The sequence below is a fragment of the Atractosteus spatula genome, chromosome 18 (genome assembly GCF_055471065.1).
Source record: "Atractosteus spatula isolate fAtrSpa1 chromosome 18, fAtrSpa1.hap1, whole genome shotgun sequence".
Lineage (NCBI taxonomy): Eukaryota > Metazoa > Chordata > Actinopteri > Semionotiformes > Lepisosteidae > Atractosteus > Atractosteus spatula.
In genome coordinates, this window is record NC_142723.1 from 16,304,673 (window position 1) to 16,330,668 (window position 25,996).

At 48.1% G+C, this 25,996-nt stretch overlaps 2 protein-coding genes across 2 annotated transcripts in view; one reads left to right on the plus strand and one right to left on the minus strand.

Annotated features, from left to right (window-relative positions):
* Positions 1–9,142: 9,142 nt before the first annotated feature.
* Positions 9,143–24,158, minus strand: knop1 (lysine-rich nucleolar protein 1). Its single transcript, XM_088936209.1, has 6 exons — positions 24,123–24,158; positions 22,895–23,092; positions 21,512–22,354; positions 18,463–18,525; positions 16,082–16,150; positions 9,143–9,753 (listed from the first exon to the last, which is right to left on the minus strand). Exons 2-6 carry the CDS (start codon positions 23,090–23,092, stop codon positions 9,424–9,426), a joined length of 1,503 nt encoding a protein of 500 aa, XP_088792335.1. The 5' UTR covers positions 24,123–24,158; the 3' UTR covers positions 9,143–9,423.
* An 85-nt stretch (positions 24,159–24,243) lies between these two features.
* The window catches only part of iqck (IQ motif containing K), a 30,058-nt gene continuing 28,305 nt past the window's right edge, over positions 24,244–25,996 (plus strand). The window contains exons 1-2 of the mRNA XM_088936558.1: positions 24,244–24,295; positions 25,223–25,350. Coding sequence (XP_088792684.1) covers positions 24,244–24,295; positions 25,223–25,350 — 180 coding nt within the window. The remainder of the gene's footprint in view (positions 24,296–25,222; positions 25,351–25,996) is intronic.

A 25,996-nucleotide genomic window follows, 5' to 3' on the forward strand; every position in this document is an offset into this window, starting at 1 on the left:
GACTGTAAAACACAGGCTGTGTGCCGGCAGAGCAGAGATACTCCTACCTGCATTGTGGCAGCTTTGTTCTCTAGCGAGCTCAGTGTGCAGGATCTCTTCTTCCCAGAAGAAGATGCCTTCAGTTCTGAAATAAAACACAATGCACACACTCTCGATTAAAACTGGAGAGAGTCCTCTCATTAGAAAATTAAAACTAATGGGTTTCAGTTTCTCTGATTAGAAAGAGAACACTGTCACAGATATGGGGATTAGGAATCTCTCATCTTATATCCATGCTCTTGGTGCAAATCTTGTCCAGGTCAAGCTATGCTCAAACTTCCTGATATGGGGGAGTCTTGGTTTACTTCATTTTGTGTATGTTTGTGTGGTGGCTGCATCATCCCTACAGAAAGTCTACTGGACTGTTCCAGTTTAAAAAAATCTGCATGAAAGTCAAAGCCTGCTTCAAGTGTAGGCAATAGCTGACAACATTAAATTATTTCTTGTCAATAACGGCACTAGGGTACAAATGCAATTCAATTTTATTACTTTTAAACATTCGTGGCTTTTAAATGACAGAGTTTTTACTTAGTTTTCACTGCATTTACTTGATTTATAGTAAATCATTAACAACCGTCTCCTGCTTCAGTGAGCACAGGAAACTGACTGAGTCCTACACTGTTACAATTATGCGCTATATGTACACACTGTGGTGACCGCACCTCTCAGTCACTGTAACACACAACTCTAGGCTCTTCTAGCAGTTAAACCAAAACCAACAAGTTTGCACAAAACAACGCCCACAGCGGTCAGAATAAACACCATACAAGATACATACAAAAAAACTTTTATATACATCTAAATGCCGATATACACAGCATTTGTTAAAAGTGGATTCTGCTGTCTAACATGATACCTATTACGAGGTACGAGGTAACTTGTTTGTGGTCATTATAATACTAAGAGTATTCTTGAAGACGTAAAAATGATTCAGAGGTTAGAAGGTTGTCTTCTATTTAAATTAAACAAAATTGTGTTTTTTGTAATCCTACCAGTTCTGTACTTTTAGAAACTTCAAACATATACTGTTTCATAGAGGTATGTATGAAGATTGTCATCTAGCATCAGCGGCTACCTAGAAAATGATATGATTGGCTGCTCAGATCCTTTTCTGACCAATTAGAATTGAATAGACACCTCCTCTTATTGACCAATAGAAACAGCTCTTTAGTATATGAACAACTGACCAGTAGGAAATACAGGTACTCCTGTCCCCCCCACCACAGCTGAGCTTTGTCCAATAGAAGCTCCTCACTTCTTCAGTCAGTTAGCAGATCTGGGAGAAATAAATTGGCATGACCTCATATTAAGCCACTCTGAGCCCACTCAGGACTGATACAGAGCCTCAAAATCTAAGCTGTTATTGTAAGTGGTGTGTAGGGTGGGAGAGACCTGTAGGTGGTGCTCTTCAATCTTACCCCTTGCAGTAAGATGTTCAATCCTTAGATGATTTAAGCAAGGACCATAAAGATTAAAGTGTAGGGGTGTTAACCCTGGAGTCCTGCCTTTATTCTAGTCTATATGAACAACCTAGGCTTCTTAATGTTTCCCAATTAATTTTTTTTAAATTTTTCTATGTGTTGGTGTCTCACTAGGTACTGCTACATTTTATCTGTCATGGAACTGAATCCCTCCCAATATGTAAAGAACTATCTACACAAAGGACATAGTCTTGTACTTCCGTTTTGTGCAGTAATACATTGACTACAGTGGGCTACAAACCTTCAACCCATGAAGATGAGGCTTTTAGGTACTGAGATGTTAAGGTACAGCTCTGGTCTCTCAGTCTACATATTTTTGCATATGTGACACTAATGCAAGCTTTGTGAAATCCTCTGTATTCTGTATTAATGTTAAGTTACCAAATAATTACATGCCTGCCCCCAGCTCCCCTCCACACAGGCATATGTGAAGCAGTTAAACAAAAAAGCTAAAGAAGAATGGTAATTTTGCCATTTACCTGACAGCAGATAAATCTAATAAATTACTGAAATAGATGTTCCCCATCACTACACTTTTCTGACAATATAGGCTCTAGATTAATCTGAGCCTCTCTCAAGCCCACTTTTGGGCAGCCTGAGCTCAGCAGGTTCGATATGTAATAATTATTAAATAATATTTTAAGGACCTCTAGGTGAAGTAAAAGAGTTGCAACAAAAACCAGAAGACCCTTCAAGGTAAGGAGCTCATATCAGTGAGTGATCAAATTACTTAACAGCCTAATACGTCCGTCCAGTGCTCTTAGTTAAACAGGTGGTGACTTGCATAACGCAACTCAATCAGTGTTTTTCAGGATGAAGTATGGAGACGCCTGCTCTAGTCAAGTCTTGTGCAGAAAAGACATTTTCAAAGGGTTAAAGGTTCCTGGACAGGCTTATTGTGGGATTGCCGGGCAGGGTCCTTACACAATTCAGAAATGGCAGTTAAGCTACTCCACACCTTTTAGAAGGAAACTGTCCTGCAGCAGCTGCAGAAATCCACCACAGCTGAGGTGGGAAGAGGCCAAATCCCAGCTTGGCACCTTGGTCACTGTGCTGTAGCATCACTGACAAGCCTGTGCTCCATTGGTCCTGTCAATACTAGTGTTCTTCCGCAGCTGTAAGGCTCAGCCTATTTAATCTGTGCATTACAGGTGTGACAACTGCAGAACTGAAGCTCATTGACTAATGCAAGGTGTGACTTCTCTATTAAGACTGAACAGTTTATAGCCCCAACTTTCCCTTATTATACATTTTATGATATACAAATTTTCCTCCAGGTGGCATTGTCACCCAAGAAAGGCTACCCCTGAAGGTAGTGTTATCAATTACTGTTCTCCCACTGATATTCAGATCAAAAAGCATCTGAGATTACAGTGCTGTAGTACCACTGCAGGGGACAGTTCATAGAAGTTAATGGCTGCATACAAAGAAAAACTTCCAGTGACACCTTCACTTTATTGCCCAGTCACAATACAGTTGTTACAAGATCAGAGTCAAGGACATGACAGGAGGTCAGAGAATGACCATACACACCAAATAGCTTTGTTTACATTACAGATGCAATGTGGAGGATATCCCATTCCTGTTGGAGAGCTTCATTCTTCCCATCAACAGAGCTCCAGGCAGGAGAGAAAAAGAGGGCATCACAGCACACCCCTCTTTTGTCTCTTGAAAGGAAAGAGGTTACATGACCAAGTCCTGACACTACACACTGAACAACATTCATGCCCAGGCCAGTCACACTCTGGACTCCCAAGCTTGGAGAGCATGAGCTCCTCAACTTTACCCAGATCATGAGCCCTCACTGAAGGACTCCCACAATCCCACAGGCTTGTCCAGGTAAGGTACTGTCGTAAGGAAGCTCACTTTAGCACAAAAGAACTGGATTGTTAGACTGATGCTTTTATCCACAGTACCTTCAATTGCTACCCATTTCAACAGCCGAGCTAAGTACAGCAGAGCCCTACCTGGGATTTCAGTGTAGGTATCTCTCCTCACTGGCTGTGCAGCACGGTCAAGCTGGGTTTCTGGATTCAAGATAGGAACACACTGGGCTCCTCCTGGTATACAGCTTTCCTCAAGAGCCTCCAAGCCTAGTTAGTCCCTTGAAATGGGGTTCTTGTGACAAAGATTAGATTCCACAACAGCATGCTGCCAAGACATACTGTACAAGATAGATCAATGCAAGGTATTGTACATACCCCTTTTTGAAAAATAAGTTTCTAGATTTTGCAGACATGAACTCCATTTTCGTCCAGCTGATGAGCTCTAGGAGGACTTCCAAGATCCAAGCATCAGGAGCTGCAGAACTGAAGACAAAAGAAATGGGATAAAGTTAACAAGATATCAGATTTGCAGAATCAATTCTCTTAATGTGCTGAAGTCTATTAACTTTTTTAATAAGCTGGCTAATTTCAAATTTCAAATAGAATTCAAGAAACCAATAGCAGCTTCAAGAGAAATCACTGATACATCCCAGTGCCACTACTTACAATATTTAGAATATACATTCAGCCACAAAGAAATTCAATGCTACTTGTAAATTTAAGATCAAGTATAACGTGTATCATCTTCGATTTAACTCCCTGCTTTGAAAACCATCGTTAAAATGTTAGCATTGTCCATTTTTACCCAATGCTTTCAATAGATGAATAAAAACCAAAAAAAGCACCAGCGCCTTAGAGTTTCCTATTTTTATTCAACAAAAGAACAACAAAACGAAGTTATATAGTTAGCATAAACGCTTTTGGGTGTTAAATTGCTGTGGAATATCGAGTTACTCGAATATAAATAGTACGTTGGAAGACAGGAATAGAACTTATCCAGGAAAAAAAAAATCATAACTGGAGGCCTGTTCATTTTCTCACCTGTATGTATTAAAAAAACCTTACGAATTAGTACATTTAACCATTACAATATTTGATCATTTCGGAGCAGAAAGCGTTATTATAGCCCGAATCCGAAAAGGAGAGATGGCACAGCTACTGACCTGAGAAAGCAAATGTTTGAAGGTAAATTGTAGCCTTATTTCGTTAAAAGAAACAGACCTAGAGATACCATATCTTAAAAAAAAACATACTTACATGAAAGATAATATAAGAACACTTAATGCAGACTTTTAAATTTCTGCCGTTTCCCTCACGTGATCAAAAAAGTACGCTCAAACGGACAGAACATTCATTTTGGATAAAACACAAATTAATTCGAAGGAAATGCAATTAACAAAAATAGCAAGGCCAAAACATTTTTGTCTAGCTTTACTCAAAGTGAGATTTGATTTTTTTGCATTTAAAATAAAATTCGAAATAAAACGCAATCGCACCTAACGCCGCAGAAACTCGTCCCGCCGCCATCTTGCCGGACGCACCTGTGGTCACTCTGGAGTCGGGCTCGACTCCTGAATGACAGCTGTGGACTCTTATACAGGTTCCCCCTGTTTGCTCGCTTTTCAAGCATTAAGATTACCACGGCGCCTCTGTAATGCGCTTTTCTGGCCTTTTCTGCGACTGGACGTGACTTGTTTATGTTTTCGAATGACAGTGAAAAATAAAGAATCAAAATTTGCAGTAGAGTTGGGGGAGCCTGCGTGTCGTGTGTCAGATAAAGTATTTTGAGTTCAACTGAATTGAAAACAAATCGTAAATGTTCAAATAAAGTTTCAATACAAAGAAGTATTTTTATCTTCGCATCCAGGAATAGAGTGCTTGAACTTTCCAGACGGTTGGTTACTAGCAGTCATGGTCGCGAGACAGAAGGCGCTATATCTTGGGAACGAAAAGCATCACAAATGCAAGTGGTGGGTTTCAACATTTGTGCCGTTTGCAGGGGAGGGGAACCAACTTCACGGAATTCATGTAGCTTGAGAAACTAAAGATTGTTAAAGATAAAGAAGTTGGTTCTTTAGTTCTTTCTGTTTTCTGGCGTCTTTTTAGGGAGCTATAAATAGGGCCGTGGTTGAGCCAGGGAAGTATAAGTCTGGGGTTTCAAATGAAAATTTATTTTGCCAGCTAAATGTAAAACTAATGTGCAGGTACCCTCCTGACCCAAGCTGCCAACATCACCTGGATGATGTGGTTTTCTGGAGGGAGGCCTTCTTAGAAGAGATTCACATTGTAGTTGCTCATTTCAGGGATGTTGTGGGTGAAAATGCGGGTCACAGTGATGCAGTGTCCCAGCTGCGCCCTTCATCACCTGTGCTGCCTGCTGCTATAACTGATCTGCTTGCCAGTTTAGGCTTCTCTCCAGGCCTGGGTTTTCAAAACCACCCCAGGGTGATATTCTGGTTTTTGCTCTAGCTTAATCCTGCATTGCAGCCCAATTTAGTTTTGAAATGTTTTCAGTTCTTAAAATGTCGAATACGATTTTTGGTATGAGCCAATCATTTTCCGTTAATGGGTACAAACCCTGTGCTAGTGTGTAAGTGAGTTTCTGGACCGCGCTCCTTCAAATGTGCCGGAAACAGAACCTTACGCAGAGTTAAGACCATCAACTCACCATGGCAGCTGATCCCGTGTGCTTCCTACTTGTGTCTGTTCATCAGCTGATGACCTATTTAGAGCTGCTTAGACAGAAATACGGGGGCAGACTGCACCGCGTTCTGTGATCTCTTGCTGTTGCAAATATTACACTTTCATAAGGTATCTTTCCACAACATGGACCTGAGTGCGGAAAAATGTTTAATGCACAAGCAGATCAGTTACAGGTACTAATGAGCCCTGGTGATGAAGGGCCCAGTTTGATCAAAAACCAGCAGAGAGCAACCGGTGTAAAATAAATGATGCAACATTAAAATGCTGTATTCATTCTGAAAATGGCTAGAGAATGCAATATTTCACTGTAGCTTCTTTTCAGATGATTTATGTCAAGATTTCCAATCAGATTATCCTTTCCGTAGGGCAGCACGGTAGTGCTGTAGTCGGCGTTACTGCCTTGCAGTGCTGGGGCCCTGGGTTGAGTTCTTGAGGCGTGTCTGTGTGGAGTCTGCATGCTCCCCCTGCGTTTGCACGGGTCTCCTCTGGATGCTCCAGTTTAGGTTATAGGTTAACCAGTGTGTGTGTCTGTATCTTCCCTGAGATGGACTGGTGTCCCGTCCAGGATGCACTCTGTTGCTTGCTGGGATAGGCTCTGGCTCCCCCACAACCCTGAACTGGAAAAAGTGGTTAAAAAATCCATACAGAGTAATGTCTACAGGAATGCATAGAAATAATTTATGGAATTGGTTCCATACCCACTGCTATGGAAACCCATGGCCACCAGATGGTGCGTTTGAGCTTATGTGGCTGTTCTTGACTCCTGAAAGCTTTACCTTATCCTTTCCTGCACATTACGGCAGCAAAACAAGATGTTGTTTATTGGTTACAGTTACACAGGGAGTCATGGGAACTGCTCAAATTAAATCGAAAACAATCCTAATTTATAGGGATCGGCCCACGCACTTGGGCATCTGGTCTCTCTTTTTCCATCTCTGTCTCCATTATATAACTCGTTACTTCTGCTGTGTGTTCCACTGAGTGGAGCACTGGCAACACTGAATAGACTGTGCTCATTGAAGCGAACTGCGTGACCCAGAAGTGCTCTTCATTGTGATAAATAGCTCAATAGCTGCAGCCCATGCCAGCTCTTTCTTGAGGACCTGATAAGTTTTTTGTGCCCACTTTTCCACAGTGACCGAATGCAGCTCTAGTCTCGGCATGAATCTCAATGGGGTTTTTTGAAAGCCGACAGGCAGCGAGACGGACAGCTTTCCCTGCGCACTGACCACCACCTCCTTCCAGAGACACTCCTTTCTTTCGCTGCAGCGATCAGGACGCACGCTGAGCTGAACTGAACTGAACGCTGGCAACGAGGGGAGACTGCGGCTGCTGGCGCTCCAGAAGGACGGCGCTCCGTGTGGTACATACTGATCTGTTACGATCTAGGCAGAGACTGCGACTGCCCCCATAATCACCTAAAACAACAAACCTAGCCGTGTGTCGTTGTTCATAATGTACATATCTCTTTAGCACCCTGTCAATGAGTCCAATCCTGGTCTTGGGGCGATTTCCCCGATTTAACAATTTCATTCCCAAACTTTTGCGGTGGTGATGCTAAATCAGACAATTGTGGGAGGCACGGTGGCGCAGTGGTCAGCATTGCTGCCTTGCACCTGGGGTCAGTCCTGGGCCGCTATCCATGTGGAGCTTGTATGCTCTCCCTGCGTTCATGTGGGTTTCCTCCGGGTGCTCCTGTTTCCTCCCACAATCTGAAAGGATTTTGCCAAGTTAACTGGTGTCTGGCAAAATGGGGCCCGGTGTGTCCTTGTTTGTATCCGTCTGTTCTGCGATGTGCTTGCGTCCTGCCCGGGGTGTATCCTGCCTCATGCCCACTGCTTACCAGGACGGATTCCAGTTCCCCCGTGACCCTGAATTGGCCAATGCGGTTAGACAATGAATTGTGGGCATTCTGTGACCAAATCATCCCCACCAAACATAATGGTTACTTTCTCCTGTGTCTCAGTGAAAAGAGCTCTTTGCCTACAGGCATCCCCAACTGAACCAACAAGTCGCTGGGTTGGAGTCTTTTCAAGTTTTAATTTCTACTCAATGTTGGGAGATCTGTTAAACAACAGTTAAAAGCTAACACCCTACATGTTAAGGAACTGAAAACAATGACCGATTTCAAACTAAAGCTATTATCAAGTTATTATAATTAAGTTAATATTTAACTGAGAGATCAGGTGGAGCAAAACCCAGCATTATTGGGGGTCCCCAGGACCGAGATTGGGAACCCCCTAGTCTAAGAGGTGCTGCCTTTAAAATAGGCAGGAACGAACTTGCACATTAGCATACAATTTTACCTGGCAAAATGCATTTTAATTTTGTTCACCCAGACAGATTATTTTGTGTTTTTTTCCAGATGTATTTGCTATTACAAGGACTTAAATTTAACACAAATAAAAAAAAATAACACAAATAAAAAAAATAAAGCATTCAGCCTCTTTTACTACGCATGCTGTCCTGAAATAAAAGTTTTTGTTTTGTAATTAATGTATCGGAAATACACACTTCAGACTACCCCCTCGGTAGAAAAAGCACAAAATCCGGGTTTACGTTAACACTTAATTCTTTGTAATGCCCCGATGCCTTGTTCATCGGTATAACAAGCAGATTTTCCGACATTCTGAAGTAGTGGCCGACTTTACTCTAGATTTTACTCTAAAATGCACAGAAACAGGCCCCTGCAAGAGTAAAGTACACATATGTACTGTATATAAACAGTATCCCATCCATCCATTTTCTAACCACTTCAAGGTCATGGTCGAGTGGGAACTGAAGCAATGGGCACAAGGCAGGATGACCGTAGAGGGGACCATCACAGGGCACACATCGACACAGACACAAACACATACCAGGGCCATTTTTACCATACTTCAGTTAACCTACCAGTATGTAGCATACAAACCCCACTCAGATAGCACCCCAGGAACTGAACCCAGGGCCCCAGCTCTGTGAAGCAGTAATGTTAACCACTGCACCACTGTGCTGCGTGTAAACAGTATTCTTGAAATCCTTGCCCCAAACTTCTTTCCAGACTATCAGAGCCAAAAAGTACCGGAAACAGAGAACACAACAAAAGCCGAAAGATGCATAAATATAGGACTTATTTTAATTAAGCGCTGTACGAATTAAAAACCAGTTGAACTATAGATACCTTTTACTGTTGTGGTATATCAAATATACACTGTAAGTTTCATATCAGAGTAAGTATGGATTGCTACACCACAGCAACCAAGCAAAATTCATGCCAAAGCACCGATTATCTCTGAGTCTTCTGACACCAACATGGGCCTCGTGGTTTTTTCAGTTCCAGAGGCCTGAGGACGGAGGGCTCTCTGCCAGGTACTCAGTGCGGACCTATCCAGACACTAGTCCTCAAACTTGACAGATCTAGAGGCATGGGCGTCAATGGTGAACTTCTTGCTGGGAGTGACCTGGAATCCCAGCCCTGCTCCTGTCTGCTGAGGATTGAGCCAACGATTGTGAGCGCGCTCAAACTGTCCCAGCAGCCCCTGGTTTAGCTGCCGCGCCTCGTCCCGGCTCAGAGCCATGATTGGCTGCTGTGGGCCAGCTCCGCCTACCGGGGCCAGTGATGGGCTGGACTTCTTGAACCCGCCCATCAGCCGGAGAAACTTCTTCTGCTGGTCTTCACTCTCGAAGCAGGTGGTGCTCCACTGTCCAAAACCCATACTCTTGCTCTGAAACAAAAAAGAAACATACATAGAATCTTTACAGATATTTTTATCCATTACCAGTGCATCCAAGCAGCTACCCAAATCATTAGTTTAAGCAGCTGTGCTTCAGTTTTAATTTTAACTCTACTATAGGCGGTGGACAAAATATCTAAACACCTGGGTAAATGACAGACACCAAATATTGAAGGCAAGGGCTTCCACACACAGGAGTGACTCGCTCATTAAGAAAATAGCACCCCGGCATCTTTAAGGTCATGTATGAAACTACTGGACAGGTTACCTACAATTAAGCCTATCTAGCATGACAGCAAGAGGAGACCTCTGTGATTACGAAAAGAGGGGTGATTGTAGAGGTGCTTTTAGCAGGAGCTTCAGTGACCAGGACAGTGCCGTTCTCTTATGTTTCAAGAGGGATGGTGTGTGAGATGATGTCAGTATGGAAAAATGAGGGAAAGACATCATCAGCAAAGGACAACAGTGGGCAGAAGTGCTCCCTGCAGGACAGATACTGACTTCCCTGCATTACCGCAAAGTGCAAAGCAAAACTGGAGAGCGGCTGACTGCAGGTTTCATGGGAATCAGATCGAGCTGATCCCGCAGAGCAGGATAGCACAGTCGGGCTGCACTGCACAGACCCCTCAGCTCACCTGGGAACGCATGTGTGTGAGTGGCACAAAGAGCTCAGGTGATGGACGAGCACTGGGAGAAGGAGCAGCAGTCGCACTGGGAGGAGCAGCAGCAGCACTGGGAGGAGCAGCAGCAGCAGCACTGGGAGGGGGAGCAGCAGTAGCACTGGGAGGAGCAGCAGCAGCACTGGGAGGGGGAGCAGGAGCAGCACTGGGAGGGGGAGCAGCAGCAGCACTGGGAGGAGCAGCAGTAGCACTGGGAGGGGGAGCAGCAGTAGCACTGGGAGGGGGAGCAGCAGTAGCACTGGGAGGGGGAGCAGCAGCAGCACTGGGAGGGGGAGCAGCAGTAGCACTGGGAGGGGGAGCAGCAGTAGCACTGGGAGGGGGAGCAGCAGTAGCACTGGGAGGAGCAGCAGCAGCACTGGGAGGGGGAGCAGCAGTAGCACTGGGAGGGGGAGCAGCAGTAGCACTGGGAGGGGGAGCAGCAGCAGCACTGGGAGGGGGAGCAGCAGCAGCACTGGGAGGGGGAGCAGCAGTAGCACTGGGAGGGGGAGCAGGAGCAGCACTGGGAGGGGGAGCAGCAGCAGCACTGGGAGGGGGAGCAGCAGTAGCACTGGGAGGGGGAGCAGCAGCAGCACTGGGAGGGGGAGCAGCAGTAGCACTGGGAGGGGGAGCAGCAGCAGCACTGGGAGGGGGAGCAGCAGCAGCACTGGGAGGGGGAGCAGCAGTAGCACTGGGAGGGGGAGCAGCAGTAGCACTGGGAGGGGGAGCAGCAGCAGCACTGGGAGGAGCAGCAGCAGTAGCACTGGGAGGGGGAGCAGCAGCAGCACTGGGAGGGGGAGCAGGAGCAGCACTGGGAGGGGGAGCAGCAGCAGCACTGGGAGGGGGAGCAGCAGTAGCACTGGGAGGGGGAGCAGCAGCAGCACTGGGAGGGGGAGCAGGAGCAGCACTGGGAGGGGGAGCAGCAGCAGCACTGGGAGGGGGAGCAGGAGCAGCACTGGGAGGGGGAGCAGCAGCAGCACTGGGAGGAGCAGCAGCACTGGGAGGGGGAGCAGCAGCAGCACTGGGAGGAGCAGCAGCAGCACTGGGAGGAGCAGCAGCAGCACTGGGAGGGGGAGCAGCAGCAGCACTGGGAGCAGCAGCAGCACTGGGAGGGGGAGCAGCAGCAGCACTGGGAGGAGCAGCAGCAGCACTGGGAGGAGCAGCAGCAGCACTGGGAGGGGGAGCAGGAGCAGCACTGGGAGGGGGAGCAGCAGTAGCACTGGGAGGGGGAGCAGGAGCAGCACTGGGAGGGGGAGCAGCAGTAGCACTGGGAGGGGGAGCAGCAGTAGCACTGGGAGGGGGAGCAGCAGCAGCACTGGGAGGGGGAGCAGCAGCAGCACTGGGAGGGGGAGCAGCAGCAGCACTGGGAGGAGCAGCAGCAGCACTGGGAGGGGGAGCAGCAGTAGCACTGGGAGGGGGAGCAGCAGCAGCACTGGGAGGGGGAGCAGCAGTAGCACTGGGAGGGGGAGCAGCAGTAGCACTGGGAGGGGGAGCAGGAGCAGCACTGGGAGGGGGAGCAGCAGCAGCACTGGGAGCAGCAGCAGCACTGGGAGGGGGAGCAGCAGCAGCACTGGGAGGAGCAGCAGCAGCACTGGGAGGAGCAGCAGCAGCACTGGGAGGGGGAGCAGCAGCAGCACTGGGAGGGGGAGCAGCAGTAGCACTGGGAGGGGGAGCAGCAGTAGCACTGGGAGGGGGAGCAGCAGCAGCACTGGGAGGGGGAGCAGGAGCAGCACTGGGAGGGGGAGCAGCAGTAGCACTGGGAGGGGGAGCAGGAGCAGCACTGGGAGGGGGAGCAGCAGTAGCACTGGGAGGGGGAGCAGCAGTAGCACTGGGAGGGGGAGCAGCAGTAGCACTGGGAGGGGGAGCAGCAGCAGCACTGGGAGGGGGAGCAGCAGCAGCACTGGGAGGAGCAGCAGCAGCAGCACTGGGAGGGGGAGCAGCAGTAGCACTGGGAGGGGGAGCAGCAGCAGCACTGGGAGGAGCAGCAGCAGCACTGGGAGGGGGAGCAGCAGTAGCACTGGGAGGGGGAGCAGCAGCAGCACTGGGAGGGGGAGCAGCAGCAGCACTGGGAGGGGGAGCAGCAGCAGCACTGGGAGGGGGAGCAGGAGCAGCACTGGGAGGGGGAGCAGCAGCAGCACTGGGAGGGGGAGCAGCAGTAGCACTGGGAGGGGGAGCAGCAGCAGCACTGGGAGGAGCAGCAGTAGCACTGGGAGGGGGAGCAGGAGCAGCACTGGGAGGGAGAGCAGCAGCAGCACTGGGAGGAGCAGCAGTAGCACTGGGAGGGGGAGCAGGAGCAGCACTGGGAGGGGGAGCAGCAGCAGCACTGGGAGGGGGAGCAGCAGTAGCACTGGGAGGGGGAGCAGGAGCAGCACTGGGAGGGGGAGCAGGAGCAGCACTGGGAGGGGGAGCAGCAGCAGCACTGGGAGGGGGAGCAGGAGCAGCACTGGGAGGGGGAGCAGCAGCAGCACTGGGAGGGGGAGCAGCAGTAGCACTGGGAGGAGCAGCAGCAGCACTGGGAGGGGGAGCAGCAGCAGCACTGGGAGGGGGAGCAGCAGTAGCACTGGGAGGGGGAGCAGCAGTAGCACTGGGAGGGGGAGCAGCAGTAGCACTGGGAGGGGGAGCAGGAGCAGCACTGGGAGGGGGAGCAGCAGCAGCACTGGGAGGGGGAGCAGCAGTAGCACTGGGAGGAGCAGCAGTAGCACTGGGAGGGGGAGCAGGAGCAGCACTGGGAGGGAGAGCAGCAGCAGCACTGGGAGGAGCAGCAGTAGCACTGGGAGGGGGAGCAGGAGCAGCACTGGGAGGGGGAGCAGCAGCAGCACTGGGAGGAGCAGCAGTAGCACTGGGAGGGGGAGCAGGAGCAGCACTGGGAGGGGGAGCAGCAGCAGCACTGGGAGGAGCAGCAGCAGCACTGGGAGGGGGAGCAGCAGCAGCACTGGGAGGAGCAGCAGTAGCACTGGGAGGGGGAGCAGGAGCAGCACTGGGAGGGGGAGCAGCAGCAGCACTGGGAGGAGCAGCAGCAGCACTGGGAGGGGGAGCAGCAGTAGCACTGGGAGGGGGAGCAGCAGTAGCACTGGGAGGAGGAGCAGCAGCAGCACTGGGAGGGGGAGCAGGAGCAGCACTGGGAGGGGGAGCAGCAGCAGCACTGGGAGGAGCAGCAGTAGCACTGGGAGGGGGAGCAGGAGCAGCACTGGGAGGGGGAGCAGCAGTAGCACTGGGAGGGGGAGCAGGAGCAGCACTGGGAGGGGGAGCAGCAGCAGCACTGGGAGGGGGAGCAGCAGCAGCACTGGGAGGGGGAGCAGGAGCAGCACTGGGAGGGGGAGCAGGAGCAGCACTGGGAGGGGGAGCAGCAGTAGCACTGGGAGGGGGAGCAGCAGTAGCACTGGGAGGGGGAGCAGCAGTAGCACTGGGAGGAGCAGCAGCAGCACTGGGAGGGGGAGCAGCAGCAGCACTGGGAGGGGGAGCAGCAGTAGCACTGGGAGGGGGAGCAGCAGTAGCACTGGGAGGAGCAGCAGTAGCACTGGGAGGGGGAGCAGCAGCAGCACTGGGAGGGGGAGCAGCAGTAGCACTGGGAGGGGGAGCAGCAGTAGCACTGGGAGGAGCAGCAGTAGCACTGGGAGGAGCAGCAGTAGCACTGGGAGGGGGAGCAGGAGCAGCACTGGGAGGGGGAGCAGGAGCAGCACTGGGAGGGGGAGCAGCAGCAGCACTGGGAGGGGGAGCAGCAGTAGCACTGGGAGGGGGAGCAGCAGCAGCACTGGGAGGAGGAGCAGCAGTAGCACTGGGAGGGGGAGCAGCAGCAGCACTGGGAGGAGCAGCAGTAGCACTGGGAGGAGCAGCAGTAGCACTGGGAGGGGGAGCAGCAGCAGCACTGGGAGGGGGAGCAGCAGCAGCACTGGGAGGGGGAGCAGCAGTAGCACTGGGAGGGGGAGCAGCAGCAGCACTGGGAGGGGGAGCAGCAGCAGCACTGGGAGGGGGAGCAGCAGTAGCACTGGGAGGAGCAGCAGTAGCACTGGGAGGGGGAGCAGCAGCAGCACTGGGAGGGGGAGCAGCAGTAGCACTGGGAGGGGGAGCAGCAGTAGCACTGGGAGGAGCAGCAGTAGCACTGGGAGGGGGAGCAGGAGCAGCACTGGGAGGGGGAGCAGCAGTAGCACTGGGAGGGGGAGCAGGAGCAGCACTGGGAGGGGGAGCAGGAGCAGCACTGGGAGGGGGAGCAGCAGCAGCACTGGGAGGGGGAGCAGCAGCAGCACTGGGAGGGGGAGCAGCAGTAGCACTGGGAGGAGCAGCAGTAGCACTGGGAGGGGGAGCAGTAGCACTGGGAGGGGGAGCAGGAGCAGCACTGGGAGGGGGAGCAGCAGTAGCACTGGGAGGGGGAGCAGGAGCAGCACTGGGAGGGGGAGCAGGAGCAGCACTGGGAGGGGGAGCAGCAGCAGCACTGGGAGGGGGAGCAGCAGCAGCACTGGGAGGGGGAGCAGCAGTAGCACTGGGAGGAGCAGCAGTAGCACTGGGAGGGGGAGCAGCAGTAGCACTGGGAGGGGGAGCAGCAGTAGCACTGGGAGGAGCAGCAGTAGCACTGGGAGGAGCAGCAGTAGCACTGGGAGGGGGAGCAGGAGCAGCACTGGGAGGGGGAGCAGCAGTAGCACTGGGAGGGGGAGCAGGAGCAGCACTGGGAGGGGGAGCAGGAGCAGCACTGGGAGGGGGAGCAGCAGTAGCACTGGGAGGGGGAGCAGGAGCAGCACTGGGAGGGGGAGCAGCAGCAGCACTGGGAGGGGGAGCAGCAGCAGCACTGGGAGGGGGAGCAGGAGCAGCACTGGGAGGGGGAGCAGCAGCAGCACTGGGAGGGGGAGCAGCAGCAGCACTGGGAGGGGGAGCAGGAGCAGCACTGGGAGGGGGAGCAGCAGTAGCACTGGGAGGAGCAGCAGTAGCACTGGGAGGGGGAGCAGCAGCAGCACTGGGAGGGGGAGCAGCAGTAGCACTGGGAGGAGCAGCAGTAGCACTGGGAGGAGCAGCAGTAGCACTGGGAGGGGGAGCAGGAGCAGCACTGGGAGGGGGAGCAGCACTGGGAGGGGGAGCAGCAGCAGCACTGGGAGGGGGAGCAGCAGTAGCACTGGGAGGGGGAGCAGCACTGGGAGGGGGAGCAGCAGCAGCACTGGGAGGGGGAGCAGCAGCAGCACTGGGAGGAGCAGCAGTAGCACTGGGAGGGGGAGCAGGAGCAGCACTGGGAGGGAGAGCAGCAGTAGCACTGGGAGGGGGAGGAGTATGTGATCCTTAGTCATCCCTGCTGTAGGTGGGGGGCAGCGGTGGCACTGTGGCTAAGAATCTGCACCTGTGGCTGGAAGGTTGCTGGTTCAAAACCTGCGGCTGGCAGAGGAATCCTACTCTGTTGGGCCCCTGTGCAAGACCATTAACCCCAACTCTTCCAGGGGCGCCGTATAAATGGCTGACCCTGCTCTCTGACCCCAAACGTTTCTCCCTATCTGTGTGTCTCTCATGGAGAGCACGCTGGGTTATGCTACAAGACAAATTCCTAATGCAAGAAATTGTATATGGCCAATAAAATGCTCTCTTTGGCCAGAGAAGCCCCGGCCGGAGACGTTAGAGTGACACGGATGTGTGCAGCGCTGAGGTGCAAGGAGCTATGCAGCTGTTAGGAGAGGGCAAACACTGACCTTCGTCTTCTCTGTGGCTTGAGGGCGTGACTCTTCATCAATTGCATTCTGCAGAGCCTGCCGTCTCTCCTGAAACAAACATGTCTTAGTGTGCTTGCTTAGAACACAGACGGCATTTTCTATCACAGTCTGTCACAAAAATGCAAAAGAAAACACTGTTTCAAACAGAGAAGCAAATTAAAAACCACAAAGAATGAGGTCAGCTTTGGCGGCCTCCTTGAAGGCAAGTAAGACTTCTGTGGGAGATACTTTCATGACAGGAGTAATAGAGGGCAAACCCATGGCGCCTTCCTTAACCCGAGAAAATCAATTTAGATACAAAGTTTGAATCTGAAGCAGGGACCTTCAAGCTGCAATGGGGCAACATGGGAAACACTAGGTGGACCAGTAGGTGGCGCTCTTCTTTGTGGTCCAGAATATGCAGTTCAATGCCCCCAGCATGGAGACTGGGGATTCGGAGTTCTAGGAGCTGCTCTCCACTCAGATAGGACATTAAACCAAGTTCATTAAAAACCTCGAAGCCCTGTTTGTAAGATTCGTTTTTTAGTTCTGGTGTCCAGGCTAAAGTTATATCTGGCCTCCCACGTTCCCATTTAATTCAACTGATTAAGTCTCTTTTAATCTGACCAGTGAAGCAACTTCTCCCTTCTCCACCTGATCTGCTGTTTAGAGGGGCTGCTGCATGTGCTTCAGTGGTGGAAAACCTATATGTGAACTGCTCCGAGATCCTTCAGGATTCAAGATGCATGGAAATATATTAATTACAAAGGTTCTAGGCTTCTGTATATGTTAGGTTCCTTTATCACACTAGAAATCATCACACTTTCTAAGAAACCTCTTATTTAGTTACTATTTCTGCACATTTTAATGTACAATTACTATTTATTTGCTAAATTTAACAGATTGGAAAAAAATAGTGAATGTGGCATGTGCAAAGGTTTGGGCACCCCATTGATTCATTCAGATTTTTTTGGAGCAATGCTTAAATAAGAATATTTCTGAGGTAAAAGAGTTCTGCAAGGAAGAGTGGGAAAAAATCCTAAAACAAGAACAAAAAGACTCTTAGCTGGCTACCAGAAATGTTTGGAAGCTGCCAAAGGAGGAGCCTGTGATTGTTGAGAGGTCAGAAAGGTCAGAGTATTCAACTCTGGAACTGTCTTCAGCTGGCTTAATTTAAGGCCTAACAAGTCAATCACGTTTTGAAGCCTTAAAGTGTTGATGAATCAACTGCCCAAACATTTGCACATGCCATATTCACTGTTTTCACTTTTCAAGTTGTTACATTCAGCAAATAAATAGTACTTGTGCATTAAAATGTGCAGAAATGTGTCATGTTTAAGTTTGCACCCTTGCAGAGGTTGTATTAACTTCTTTTCACTTAGAGATTCAGTGACACATGCGATCTAACCAAGGGTGCACAAACATTTGCATACAACTGTAGATTTTCTTTATGGACTATGTAGAAGATGAGTGCCAAACATAAAATTCTTGTCAGATTTTGCCTTTTAACAGTTTAGAATAAGTTTGTTTTTTATTAAGTACATTCTAGGCTAACAGTCCTGAACATTCTTTCCAGTTGTTGGTTTGTACCTCTGTTCAAATATATTGGAGCTATATAACTGTGTTAAATGACTGACAGAAAAGGATACATTTAACACATTCTTTGGCTTCAAAAATTCTAAAATGAAGTCCTTAAAAAACATTATGCCAGCAAAGGAGTTACAGAATCTGTGTTTTCACAGCTCCGTGCACAAGTGTGCCTTAAGCCACTGGCACTGGCACTAAAATTCAGCCGTGACAATGCTATGAATTTTAATTACAAACAGTTGTTAAGGTTATTCTAATTGTGTGATTAATGCGAATGAAGCACTGCATCAATTACAATCAGACATGAATGCACAGAGCTAATCCTGTCTGTGCTAAATACTACCGCTTGGACAAAATCCCTTTTCCCCAGTGTGAACGTACACTGCTGTGCAGGAGGAAATATCCACAATCAGCAGCACTCTGACCCTTCTAGGATTCAATCCCAGGACAGGAATTAGACTGACAGCCGGCTCTGGAAACAAATCTATCTCTGATGGCAGTCTTTTCTTGCAAAGCTTATCAGAGCCAGTGCAAGGAGTGTTTAAATCTGGTACAGAAGTCATCTGTTAGAGTAAACATCAATTTCTAAAGCACTGAATTCTGACTGAATGACAGAGAAATAAAATGAAATAGCCCTGTGAGCCAAACTTCTTTTCCTGAAACCTGCCTGGCCAGGGCGTGACGTGCCCCTCCTCTGTTGCCCCCCCGGAGAGGTCAGAAGTGAGATGGGCTGGCCTGGAGATGAGACCTCGAGGGTCCCAGGGGCGAAGAGGCTGGGAGAGGCGTACCCTCACCTTGTCAATGGTGACCTCATCCACGTTTCCAGGCTTCACCGACACAAACTCCACCTCGGATGACTGGAAGACATCAAGCAGGAAAAGCCAAATCAATCCAGGCGAGTCCGTGCTCCCCAGAGACCTTATACACAGGCGCAATGTCTTTTGGAGTCCACTGTTTGTCCTTGTTCTACCTGTCCTGCCCTGGCTTTTGAGCTGAAACTGTTCCTTAATTAAAATGTCAGAGCAAGTTGTTAACAGTTGGACAAGTGAAGCTGATTTCACTCTGCAACTCCATCCATCCATTTTCTAAACACTTCATCTGATTCAGGGTCACGGAGGAGTCTTAGTCCATCCTGCCAAGCAATGGACACAAGGTAAGCCAGTCTATAGCAGGGCACAGACAGAGAGAGACACGCCCACACACCGGGGCCAGTTTTCCCAGAAGCCCATTACCCTACCAGTACTGTGTCTTTGAACAGTGGGAGGAAACCAAAGCACCCAGAGAAAACCCATGTGAACTTGGGGAGAACATAGAAACTCCACACAGACAGCACCCCACGTCCAGAACTGAATCCAGGGTCCCAGCACTGTAAGGCCACAATTCTAACCACTGCACCACCGTGCCACTCCAATCTGCAACTCCAATGAGTGATAACAGTGGGGGAGATTCACTTACCTTCCTAAGGCTGAGTCAGGTGTGACTCGTTAGGCCTTAAATTAAGCCAGGTGAAGACAAATCCAGAGTTGAATACTCTGACCTTTCTGACCTCTCTGGATGTAGTGCCTACTCTCAACAACCATGGGCTATAAAAAGATAACTGTTTTATAAAGGCCACTGGTGCAATTTCTTCCTAACCAGTCAGGCCCCTTTTTATATTCATTGCCTTTTCTGTCTGCTTCAAGGGGAATCAATTCACAACACCTCTTCTCACATTCCTGTCTGAGGCAGGATGGAAAATGGCTTAAAAGTGTCTGACTACACTGTAACAGCAGATGCACTAGCAAGACATTTGCAAGGAAAATCAACAGGGCATAGAGCTGGCTGATGGGCAGTGATGTACATTACTCTTGTAGTGCACCACCTGAGACGTCTGCTTCTATTTACTCTAATGCACAAACACCAAATAATTTAGCATTAAATAGAATAATTTCTTTACTATGAAAGCCAATGCCAAAAATAAACACAGGTTATTTTTCATTAGCCAACCAAATTATTCAGTGCGCAAAAAATAGCTACAAATTTTCATATTTTCAATCAGAGCTGCATGCTAAAGCAAACTTCTGTCTTGGTAAAGTAAATGGAAAAGGGTGACCTACAACTATTGCTTTGGGCTTGCAGCCCCATAATTGCATCTTGTGAGCCATCTTGCAATCTTAAACTGTAACCTTGCAAAGCATTAATAAAACCTTTTTCCTATTAAAAATCTTTTCAAGATCCCTTTAGTATCTTGAGGTCTTTTGCTTCTTTTGCTTTCGACTGTAAGCATATTGATCCCAGATTCTCATCTGAAGTTAGCCCACAGAATCGGTTCCAAAACATTTTTTAATAAAAAGTGCTTGCCTTTATATAGTGTTCCCAAAGACGCTATATAAAGACACTGAAGGTCAGCCACCACTCCACATGGCACCAGACTCCCAGTGTGCACCCGTGCTGCACATGCGGAAAAGTAAGAAGCTGTGTTAACTGACCACAAGAACTTAAAGGACCGAGTTGTTAGGACCCTGGTTTAACATCTTATGTGAAGGACAGCCCCTCCTACAGCAGGAGTTCCCAATCCTGGTCCTCCATTAGCCCACACCTGCTGGTGTTCATTCAAGACGAGCTTAATTACCTAACTGAAGTCTTAAAGCGGAACTGCAATGCTTTTAAATTTTGGGCTTAGAAAGAATCAGCATTGATGAGTGCATTCCAAATCGCAATGAAAGTAAAATGTACACAGTAATTTTTAAAACCTCCAATGTTCTTCATAAAACAGACTAAATTTCCAGGTATGCGCAGTGTCATGTTCTGCGATTCAGAAAGAGGCAACAAAACATCCGGTATCCTGATATGGCCGTACGACACCGTAAACAAGCAGGCTTGTGAACACATCTCTTTTAATCCAAGGGAAATATTGCTGTCGACTTTGAGATGGTTTGGCCAACAAATACTACTTACTTGTTAACTCTGTATACGGTTCACGTTGGAACATTTCTGCTGCACAACCTGTATTTACTCACTCATAAATCACATTACACATTTGTGGTAACTCGAATGCGAGATTGCGACAGCATTGAGGCTCACAATACTTTCACAAAGTTCATGATTTTTTCCTTCATTTGAAATTTGTATTTTTTTTTTGTACCTTAAATGAATTCATTTTGTTGCCAAGATTTTATAACTGCCCTGTGAAATTGGGACTGCAGTTCCCCTTTAACAGAACTAACAGGCTGCTTGATTGCATGATATTTGGAACTCTTTTTTCTAATCAAAAGTTTGCGGTTTAATGTTACTTATAAAAATGCAACAGTTAGAAGACAGAAGACACGTGTTAAATGCTACGCGTCAGTTTAAGAGCTGAAAACGATGAAAGAGCTCGGATTCAGTCTGTTAATGGGTTCAACTGTGTAACTGACAGCTGGGCTGCATCACAAACCTGCAGGAGTGTCAGCCTCCCGGGCCTCTGGCCCACAGTCCAGAGCTCCCTGTCAGCATCCTGGTGCACTGGCTTCCAGCACTTACCTGGTCTTTGCTATAATTTGCAAACAGTTTATCTCTGACTCCTTTGCATGCTAAAAAACTTAGAACCCCACAGCTAAAGGTTCAAGACGGTCATCGATAACAAAGGATCCAGAGCTCCATTACAAATCTCAACATCCTCTTTTGCTCCAAAAACCCCCAATGTCTGTCAAACCTACAGGGCTTATGAATAAAACATTGACATTTAGTTCCCCATTTACTTAATAGGAACATAGGAATAAAGCTGCAAAAAACTCACATTTTTAGATCCCCGAAAATCCCCCGTTTAAACTTTTATAACACTGAGATGCTGCAAACTGAGAACTGACAAGCAGTTGTTCTCACCTCGCCCCCTGAAAGCTCTTCCTCTGTTTTAAATTTCTTTTTCCTCTTTGTCTTCTTCACGGCTGCGAGCTCTTGACCTGCTTTCCTCTTCGTCTTCGGGGAGCTCGGTCCAGAGTCTCCCCGCCTTCTCTCCTTATTTTCCCTTTCCTGCTCCATCTCCTTCTCCTTTTCCCTCTTCTTTTTTCTCTTCTCTTCCCTGCTCTCCTGCGGGCCTTCCTCGCCCTTCTTCCTCTTCCTCGCTCCACTCGAAGCTGCATGCGCCCGTTTCTCTCGCTCTTCCTCCTGCTCCTGTGCCTCGGCTTCCCGGACTTTTTTCTTTTTCTTCCCCATCTGCGCCGTCTCCTCTCCTGGAGCTACCCCCCGGCTCCGCTCCTCTCCATCCGTCGCCCCCTGCTCCGAACTCTCCCGTTTCCTCTTTTTCTTCTTCCTCCTGGGCGTTTCGCTCTCCTGAGCAGCCGGCGGCTCTTCCACGAGGTTCAGCTTTTCTTTTCTCTTTTTCTCCGTCTTTCTCACCTCCTCTTCCTCAGGCTGCACGCTGGTTTCTGCCTCCTTGATCTCTCTGCCCACGGACGGCTTCTTTTCTTTTTTTTTCTTTTTCTTCTTCTTCTGCCACGTTTCTGTGTCTCCCCCCAGCTCCATGGCCTGCAGCTCTGTGGCTTCTGCCCCATTCATGCCCTGCTTGCCCCAGGCATTCCCCTGTTCCCTGTCCTGCCCCGTCTGTCCACAGTCCCTCTCCCCCCCCTCCTCTGACACGCTGCTCTTCTCTTTCGCATCTTTCTTTTTCTTCTTCTTCCTCCTCCTCTTCTCCACTGCTTCTGGGTTCTCTCCCTCCAGCTGCACCATCTGTAAGAAAGAACGTTTTCAAATCACATCGCCTGCGGACCCCGACAGCCCCACAGAGACCCAGTGCCGCTCAGTGTTAATCGAATCAGCAGCATCAGGTGCACTTGTGAGCAACAGAACCAGGCTCACTCGCGGTGAATCAAAGCTTTGTGCTCACCGCCCTGACGGACGTCAGGGAGTGTGGTGATGCACGTGTGCAGAATGATGGACTAAGTTCTGTCCCCCAATTTTGCTGTTGTTACCCAGTCACTGGAACAACGGCTTCCTTGCGAGTTGAGAATGTGGGTCTTGTACCAAGGACGTCCTACCGCCCAGATGTGATTGAATATGTGGGGGGTTTGCTGGGCGGACATGTGGCATCTAAGGCTCAGAGAGCAAGAAATGTCACAAGACAGCTTCTGCGGCCTGATGCAAAGTCATACCTCACGGATACTCAAGACACAGCTTGTATAGCTTCCAGTGGGCACATTCTACTAGTCTATGACTTTCACCATAGACCCCCCTGTTGATGTCAAACATTATAATGCATTCTGATTTTACCTGGAGCTCCGCGGCTTCTGCCCCATTCATGACCTGCTTGCCCCAGGCATTCCCCTGTTCCCTGTCCTGCCCCGTCTGTCCACAGTCCCTCTCCCCCCCCTCTTCTGACACTCTGCTCTTCTCTTTCGCATCTTTATTTTTCTTCTTCCTCCTCCTCTTCTCCACTGCTTCTGGGTTCTCTCCCTCCAGCAGCACCATCTGTCAGAAAGAACGTTTTCAAATCACATCGTCTGCGGACCCTAAGAATTGACCTGCAGCTCTACCTGTCATGCCAATTCAATAAAAAGATAGTGCTACAAAAATAACATTTTCTTTGTGAAGTTATAAGCTATAATCTGGTTTGATCCTCAGTATACACCAGTTGAATGTTCTCTGGAACAGCGATAATTATTAATGAGCCATTTATTAAATCATTTTGCGTAACATTATTTTAAATCCAAGGGGAGTAATCTAACTCTGACGTATTAACCTATTAATTTCTAAATACACACATTATAGTCTTGCACAGCACACTCAAGTGTGCCTTGTTTATGGCTTGTGCAAATAGTTTTAAACTCATGAAAACTATGAAAGACGCTAAAAATAAAATGAATATTAATATAAACAGCAGATTGTTTTAAAACTGTCAAGCAAAAGGAAACCCGTAATCAGTAGATTTTCATTCTCCTGTTTGGTCCTTACTAGCTGGACCTTTGGATGCCTAGTAAGTCTAGTAATTCAGGTTATTTCAAAAAGGGTCTGGAGTGACAATGACATTAAAATACAAACATCGCTACAAACTATGTATTCTGTGATATCCCAAATGCTCACAAAATAAGAATCAGAACAAGTATTTCTAGAAGTATCTTATATCTTTCTTTTGCAGCTATTAATCACAGCTTTTTTAACCAGAGCAATATAGAGGAAGAACGTTGGTCCGGGGATATTCTTAAGCGTACAGAATGAACAATAATGTTAGAGCATTATGCCAAGCTAATTCGAAGGCTTGAACGACCCAGTTGTGTTGTAATGCGTGAAACGATTTACACATAGGAGCAAGCTGTTCAACAATATTTAACACACGGCAAGCATGTATTTTCGATTTACCACTCCATTCCTACAATTATCTATCATGGTCGTATGAGACCTGGTCTAGACTAAACAAATTCCATTGTTATTAAAGTTAAGAAACACGAAGTAACTAATCTTTTCTTCCCCAACCAAAAACGACTCACTTTTCGTCACTCACGTGGAAAGACGCCGCAGCAACACCACCACGCCGCTCTCTGACCCGGAAGCGAATGTCTCGGTACCTTAGCAACTCGCAATTTCATTTCCTGTGCTTCCGCGTCCTTAGCAACCGAGGCGACATGGCCAAAGTGATAGCGGATAAGAAGTCCTTGTGGCAACAGATTTGCGAAGGTTCGTGTGCATTACTTTTTTGATCCCGGGAGGGAAATTGCAGGAAATTACTGTGTCTTGCGCACTGCAATAGAGAGTCCACAGGGCAGATGTGATGTTTGTAGCTGGGCTGTAAAAGTCACTGTCAGTTAGACAAGTGTACTGTAGATAAGTGCAGTGTAGTGCATGCCAGTAGTAAAAACATAAATTCTACACACAGCATTGGAGACACTGAGCTAGAAGACAAAACTTATGAAAAAGACTGTTTATGTGGTGATGTTGACCCATCATTTACATCTTCTTGACAAGGTGCGGAAGCATTTAAAAAAGCAACCTAAATTCTAGGAAAAGCAGTTAAATGCATAACATGTAAATCAAGAGATGTTATGTTTAGATAACATACTGTATAACACATTAGTAAGGCCTGATTTAGAATATTGAGCAAAATATTGTTCAAAGAAAAAAATATGTAGAAAAGATTGTGCCACTCTGCAATAAGTTGCAATAAGCAATGAGGTGTAAGGAATCAAAACTTTTAGTCTTGAGCTGGAAAACTGAGAGAGAAACTGATACAAGTCTTCTCAAAGAAGAGCCATTCTCAAAGGCACTGATAAAGTCAGCCTGGGAGAATTCTTCGAATTAGCAAGGAAACATGAACCAGAGGACATGACTGGAAACTACCTGAAAGTCCTTTTTAAAACCCTTCTTTACCCAAAGGGTTGTGGGAATATAGAACAAGCTACTCAGCCATGTTGTTGAAACATGAGATCTTTGCATCCAGTCTGTGGTTTGCATCCAAGAATGATAAAGACTCGGCTCAATTAATAGCTTACAGCAGCAAGAGATTCGTAACAAGAACAAAAAACAACAACAATTTTTCGGGGGTTTTCTGGTGATGTTGCCTGAGGGCTGTGTTACATGTCCAGTCTGTGTTTGTTTGTGTTGTAGAGTATGAGGCGGAGCAGCCCCGTGCTCCTGGTGATGAGCCTGGGGACACGGACTCAGTGGACACTGATGTCTCACAGTTCAGCGCCAGCAAGCACACACCTGTTTTCTATGGACTCATGGCCACCAAGGTGACACCAGAAGATTGATTTTTTAACGGGACACCTAACTTCTAACACCATGATACAGCTTCATTTCCCAGCAGCATCTGTAAAGAGTACGGGGTCTGTACAGTTTCTTACAGATGGCCTAACTTTCAATGTGCAAAAGAGTTAATCCTGGAAGTATGAAAAGGGATTTGACTTTAAATGCCATGAAGGCACTATTTTTTAGCTTCGATGTGTATGTTTCTTGATTTTTGTAGCATAGAGTATTGTGTTAAGGGTTTTTTAATTACAAAATATAAAGATCAAAACAATTTTAAAAATCTGGTCCTGGCACTAGCTTGCTATGTAGTAAAATTATGAAACTAACAATAATTAAGCCCCTTATAATCGGGGAATACGGAGGGTTACATATCAATTGCGTCCTTGGTTTCTCTGGCACAGTTTGGTAATATAGCAATAACCAGGCAGCTATTTAACAAGACAGACAAATATTGATTAAAAATACATAACACAATAATGTTTACACTGCCATATATAAAACTCTGTGAGTACCAGAGTACTTCCAAGACACAAAACACTTTTAAAAGAGGACAGTATCAAAGAGGGATTCTGTATTCTGTTAGTTGAGAATACAAGGATCCTTTCCAGAATTAAATGAGTCTTTAATGGG